At 52.5% G+C, this 6,770-nt stretch overlaps 1 protein-coding gene across 1 annotated transcript; it reads right to left on the bottom strand.

Annotated features, from left to right (window-relative positions):
- Positions 1-1,211: 1,211 nt before the first annotated feature.
- Positions 1,212-2,806, bottom strand: MIND_00101700 (Protein kinase domain-containing protein; the record flags this gene model as incomplete). Its single annotated transcript, XM_037357965.1, has 6 exons — positions 1,212-1,225; positions 1,277-1,479; positions 1,528-1,715; positions 2,304-2,516; positions 2,563-2,583; positions 2,627-2,806. 6 exons carry the CDS (start codon positions 2,804-2,806, stop codon positions 1,212-1,214), a joined length of 819 nt encoding a protein of 272 aa, XP_037225875.1.
- Between the last annotated feature and the right edge of the window lie 3,964 nt (positions 2,807-6,770).

Genomic DNA, 6,770 nt, shown 5'->3' with positions numbered 1-6,770 from the left:
GAACATTCTGGCCAATGAAACCCTTCCGATTGCGATACCCGGGGCATGGATGCCGCTGGCACCCAGGCGGTGAAATGCGAGCCGTCCATAGCACCTCGACACTCCCGAAAATATGGGTAGAACTTTCGAGACTCCTTCACCTCTGGTGGTGTGCTGTTTGGTGGGAGATGGACATGCTTTGTATAGAAGGAGCCAATGAGACAGTTGAGAATAGTATGGATAGACCTTGGAGAGTAAGTATGAGCTAGAAAAGGAGAAGGAGATACACACTTGCTGATTGTCTCTCCACTGCGCTGGAAACGCTCTTGTAGTTGGCGACTGCTGGCTCCAAAACAAGCAAGGTACAGGAATATTGCCAGTTTTTCGTTGGCAGAGACGTGTTTGGTTGGCGTAAGCCCCGAAAACATCTGTAGCTCAAATGAGAGGCGCAAAAAGACATGCTTCGCCATCCCCATTGAGCGATAAAATCGCAGGTCATGTCCGAGAAGCAGCTCATCCAGCCATTTCTGGCCAGTGAGAATCGAATTATGCATTGGTGTTGGTTCAATGAGCCGCATACTACAGGTGACAGTGAATGAGGCCATAAGACAGACCAAGGAAGCCAGGACTATTTGTTGTTGCCGCTGAGCAAGCTTCTTCTTGTTTTTAGCCCGCTCTTGGGCTAGGTTCACGGAGATAGACGTGTCAGATGATGACTGGGGAGGCATAGAACAGGTTTGAATGCAAACGACACGTCAGGGAGAGCAGGAGAAAGCAAAATAGCGCGTTTGATCTATGTAACATAGTGTGACTACTCGTGTTCCGGGTTTCCGATGAGATCCGGCATCGTTACCACTGCCAAGATTGACCTGGATACCATACCGCCAACGTGGGAGTCTGGCTGACGGTAGCCGAACCGTTGCCAGACTGGGTACGGCTCAGTACCCGGAGCCACCGAGCAGGGCCTAAGGTTAAGACCTGATTCAAGACCTCCAAAGACTCTTCAAGATGCAATAAAAGATTTCAAAAATCAAATAAATAACTGGTCTATAACATTGGTGTCTAGGCTAGAGCACCGTACTCGACTCGGCTCTGATGTCCCGCGTATGGGTTGTTCAGCGGGGGCAGGGGAAAGGCAAGCGGGAGGGGCGGGGGTGATCACCCTCCGGTGCGACCAGCGTCCGGAGCGCCGCATGTAACCGGCCGGACTGCCGTCGTCATCCTTGTGGGCACTAGGCGAGAGTATCTTGCGTCCGACTGTCAGCTGTTGGCCAAGCGAGGGATGGGCAACACTCACCAAAAGCCCCCAGGCCGTTCGCGCCGGTATTCACGGTCGCCGTCTTGCCGTTCCAGAGGTGGAAGTAGATCCCGCTCGCGCTCGTCACCTCGTTGAAGCCCATCGTTCGCGTAACAGTCGCGCCGGAGTTGGTAATGTCGGCGAATGCCTGATTGATATCGGCTGCGTTGTATCCCAGAAGCGCGGGCCAGTACGAGTTGGAGCTGTTAGACCATTAGCTATACTTCGTGTATAGTCACAACAAAACAGACCCAACGACAGTGAACAGCGAGCCGTTCAATGTGAAGCGTGTGCCAGAAGTTTTGACAAAGCCGGTTTGGGCAGGCTGTGACGCTGACGCGCTCACAGAGGAGCTTGCTCGGGTGCTTGAGCTGGAGCTTTTCACGGTCGCAGACGAGCTAGCGCTTGAGCATAGCGCCTGATAATTGACGCTTGACGACTTGGAAGAATGAGTTTGGTGGTCTGCATTCGCAGCCGGCAGGCTCTTGAGGACGGGAAAACTTGATTTTGGGAAGTAAAGGCCTTGAGGGTTGAGGAGATTGACTTTGAGCCGTTTGCGGCGGGAAAATGGGCAACAATTGGTTGGTGAGGTGGCGGGGGGATGGGGGGAAAGGAAGAAAGAAAAACGGCGATCGATCGCCGACGCTCATCAACCATCTATCATTCGCGTGGCGCCATCACGAAACTTTAGGGCCGTCTGTGATGGCACACTTGGCACGCATGCCACACTAATGTCATGATATTCTGAAACCAATTCATTATTGTCAATCTTCTTTTACATTATAAACTTGTATGCCAGCATACTGCTCAAGTTAGCACACTATTCACACATGTTTTTGTATATTATAAATTTTTATACATAAAGACACTGTAAAATTAAGATGTAAGACTGCATCCCAAGACCAAAGATCAGCAATTAAAGATCAAAGATCAGAAAGACCTCAACTTCAAGACCAAAGATCCTCTAAAAAGATCAAAGACCCAAAAGACTTTTGTGCACTTTTACTGATGCAGATCCAAGACTCACCTCAAAGATCTGTCTGAAATACTCAACAGCCTCGCCTATTGAATCAAAACGAGGACGGTCATAAGCCCTCAGGAGAGGGGTTACAAGAATAGCAATATTGGGTTCATTTGGCGGAGTCAACACGTCGAGAATGGCGACACAGTGGTTTGCAGGACTCGGTCCCAAACTAGTGAAGTATCTTGAAATGTCGACTTCATATGGATGGACGTCGGTCTTGATCTTCTTGAGCATTACTTGTGCCTTGTCGCGAAAGACGCACCGCATCCATGACATACGGATGCTGGATTGTTTATGAGGACACTCAGTTGGGGAGAGGATATTACCGGGGGCCTCCAAGAGTCTTCACAGAATATCTGAAGTGTCTTGGGGTTGCCTTGCCAGGAGGGAACCCACCCGGGCCGGAAACGAGGTCGAAGTTCATACCCGTTCTCCTTCAACCATTCATAGCGATCGCGCCAGTACAGTTCATGTTCACCTAGCTTGATGAAGGTATCTTCAAGCATGTAACGAGAGGATGCAGCTGAATGCTGGACAGTAGACGAAAACAATAAGATTTGAATAAGATGTCAGTTTATGTGGGCGACAGTTATGACGAGAATGGCTGACTTTCCATAAGGCCAGATTTCAGATTCGAAGCTTTCTAAACGGCAAGCCGAGCAGATGCCGGACAGCTGTCGGGACCCCATCAGCTTGTTACCTCACTTACAATCTGTTTTCTATCGTACCAGAGCTTATATCTGGAGGGGGGGTAGGGACCCCCCCTCCAGACTTTCTGAGCTTGTTCAAACCTGCATAGTCCGCCACATTCCCTCGGCAGCCCCTCGTTTGGGGCCGGCCATCTGTTGGTCCGGTTCGCGGACCGAGCCCGGATCATCTGCGTATATATCGAGACTGAAGTGCCTCGAAATTTTTGGCTGTGTTGTCGATGGTGGACAAGGGTCAACACGCTGAAAAGTGCCGAGCTGTCACAGAGGCATTACATCATTTACATCGTATTCTTGTACCGTTTATCTGAACTACAAGTGGCTTATGGGAACTCGCAGAAGATTCAACTAAATTTCTGCCGTCATCCACCACCTGGCACCGCTAGTCTGGCTAAAAGTAAGTTACAGTCTGGAGCCATAGGCGTTATATTTTTACAAATGCAACTAGCTGCAGCTAGTATAACAGTTGTCAAATACACTCAGCAGAGCTTTTTGTCACATATGTCACATTTCTTCAAAGGCTTATTTTATTTATTTAAGACTACTATTATGGTAATTGATGATGGAACTGATGGCATCTATATAATGTCATCAATGTGGAAACATTTTTGATTGTCATCAAAAGTTTTGATGATTGTAACCAGCTACATCATTTCCGTCCAAATTGAGAATATTAATTATTTTCTATATATATAGTCTTCCAAATTATATAACGGAGCCTGAGCTTATGGAAAGTCAACCAATGTTCATGTGACTGTTGTTACGTTTCCCTTTCAAAGCATCCGAAGTAGGGAAGTCCTCTAGAAACGCAATTGCAGACCGCAATTGAGCGACGTCTATCGGAAAATCACACGACAAAGTGGAACGCTCGCGTGCATAGTATGTAATCCGCGCTCAGCCCTGCCTGCAATTACTTGTATTGCATTCCACAACTTGAGACACAAGTCCTGCTCAAGTCTAGATCTGCATTGCGTTGCATTGCGACTCCAATATTTGACCGCTGAACCAGAACTTGAAAGCGTACTAGAGGGGTCACTACTCCTGTAGTTTGCTTGGCTACTGAGTTGGATGCCTTTTCTGAGCATCTGGCCCTTTCTGTAAGGGCAACCCTGGAGACTCCGACGAAAGCCTAGCAGGGGAGGATCCAAAGCGTGAATAAAAGCTACGGGAAATACACGGAGGGACCGACCTAGCAGGGGAGGATCCAAAGAGAAGAAACTCTAAGGGTCCGCCTGCTAGGGCGCCAACTATATACTGGTCGTCCGTAACTGCCGACGTAGCGCGCAGAAGGCCTGAGCGGCGCGGCAGGCTCTGTCCCAAGGTGATCGTTGGGAGGGTCTTGACGGATCGGTGATTGTGCGGGCGAAGGAGGCCGTGGACGATGGTCGGGGTGGGTCGGAGCGTCCGAGGGGGCGCCGGTCGGATGCGCCTGGATGCGTTCGGAGGGTCCGAAGGAGGCCGGGGGGGGTTCCCCTGACATCACCCCCCCTTTGAATGCGGCGTCCCGACGCTATAATACGGAAGGGCAGCGAGTCGAAGGTTGCTGAGGCGATGTGCCGTGGTTTACCCGGGTATCTCCGATAGAAGTCCGCAATCTTGTCTGGCGCAAAGACACGGTCGAACCGAACCCACGAGTCGTGTGAAGGCATCGTAGCCTTTCCACCTGACGAAATAGTTAAGACGTTTATACCTTATCCTGGCATCCAAGATTTCCTCGACTTCCCATTCGGGAACTCCGTCCTCTAGTTCGGGGCGGTTCGTCAGTAGCCGGGTCGTCCGTCGGAAGGGGTCGTCCTGAGCGGGCTCGAGCTTAACAACGGGAAGACGGGGTGGAGCTTGGAGTAACGCGGGGGAGGTCTAGCTTGTAGGCACCTTTGCTAACCTCTGCGAGCACCTTGAACGGTCCAAGGCGCTTGTGGGAGAACTTCTCGGAGGGCCGAGTCGTTCTAATGTCAGAGGCGTCCAACCAAACCTTATCACCAACTTGAATCTTCGGAGCGTCCGAACGTTTCCGATCGTAGTACCGTTTATACTCGTCTTTGGCTTTAACGAGTGCGGCCTTTGCCTCGGAGACGCCGTTAGCTATCCGATCGCGAAACTCGTTTACCGACTCCAACTCTGAGCGGGCGCCTGGCTCGAAACCCATTCGGGGAAGCCGGCCAGTGTCCGTCATAAAGGGTACCTGTTGAGTGGAGGAGTGAACGTGGTTGTTATAGGCGAACTCAGCGGCAGGGATAAGCTCGTCCCAGTCGTCTTGTTGGTAGTTGGTGAAGATCCGGATGTACTGCTCGAGCTCTTGGTTAACGCGCTCGGTTTGTCCGTCGGTTTGCGGGTGGTAAGCCGTGGAGGTAGCCGGTTTGACGCCAATTAAGCGCCAGAGTTCGCGCGTGAAGTCAGCGATGAACTGCGAGCCACGGTCCGAAATGTACTTCTCGGGGGTTCCGTGGTGCCTCCAGACGTTCCGATAGTACAAGCGGGCAGCTCCGACCGCGTCTATTGTCGTATGGCACTCAGTGAAGTGGGCGCGCTTTCCGAGGGCGTCGACCACTACCATAACTGCGTCATACCCATGGGCCTCGGGCAGCTCGACAATGAAGTCTACAGTGACAGTGTGCCAACGTTCGGGCGGGACTTCGGTCGGATGGAGCTCTCCATGCGGAAGCCTTCGGAGGGCCTTCGTGGCAGCATAAGTCGCAGGTCGCGACGTAGCGTCCGATATGGCGAGACATCTGCGGCTACCAGTAGTTGCGCGAAACCAACTCTAAGGTCTTGAACCGCCCGGCGTGTCCGGCGACTCGCGTATCGTGGCAGAGCTCGATGATGCGCCTCCTTAGGTCCTTGTCTTTAGGGACTACAACCTTGCCGCGGAAGTACAGGAGGTCGCCGGAGACGGCCCACTCGTCCGAACGTGATGAGCGGGGGCCCCGAACTTGACCTCGGACCTTCAAGAGTTGCCGGGCCGCAAGCGCGACGGGCTCCTCTAGGTCAGGCTCACCGGATAGCGCTTCCTTGATGTCGCGGACAAGTTCGGAGCCAGGCCCAGAGACGGTGACGGCCTCAAGCGCGAACGTGGAAACAGTTCGGGGCGTAAGAGGGTGACATCCGAGTTGTCGTCGGAGATACCGTGGTCGGGCCGGGCGAGAGAGAGCATCGGGACGGCCCATCTGGCGACCTGGGACGTGGTGCAGCGTAAAGTCAAACCTGGAAAGGTACAACGACCATCGGGCTTGCCGACGGTTAAGGTGCCGTGCCTTTCGGAAATACTCCAAATTCTTATGGTCAGTCCAGATCTCGACCGGATGCGCGGCGCCCTCGAGGAAATGCCGATACTCCTCGAGTGCGGATGATCGCGAGCATCTCCTTGTCGTGAATCTCGTAGTTGCGCTGGACATCATTTAAGCTTTTGGAATAGAACGCTACAGGGTGCCACTTCCCGTCCGGGGCGGATTGTTGTGAAAGAACCGCCCCGTCGCATAATCTGAGCTGTCTGCTTCAAGTCGGAAAGGCCGGGAGTCGTCCGGGATCGCTAAGACGGGCTCTGAGACGACCGCGTCTTTGATAGCTTGAAAGGCGGCGGCCGGCGTCTCCCCAGGTCCATTTCTGGTCTTTCTTGGTGAGCGCAAGAGGGGTTGCGCTAGGGCCGAGAAATCCCGAATGAACCTGCGGTAGAAATTAGCAAACCCCAGGAACTGCTGGACGTCCTTCTTGTTCTCGGGCGGAGGCCATGCGGAGACTCCGGCAACCTTAACGGGATCCATTTCGA

This window comes from Mycena indigotica, assembly GCF_014461135.1.
Source record: "Mycena indigotica strain 171206Taipei chromosome Unknown Mind.scaff0001, whole genome shotgun sequence".
NCBI lineage: Eukaryota > Fungi > Basidiomycota > Agaricomycetes > Agaricales > Mycenaceae > Mycena > Mycena indigotica.
The sequence above is the reverse complement of the archived record's forward strand: the minus strand, read 5'-3'. Positions and strand labels throughout refer to the sequence as shown.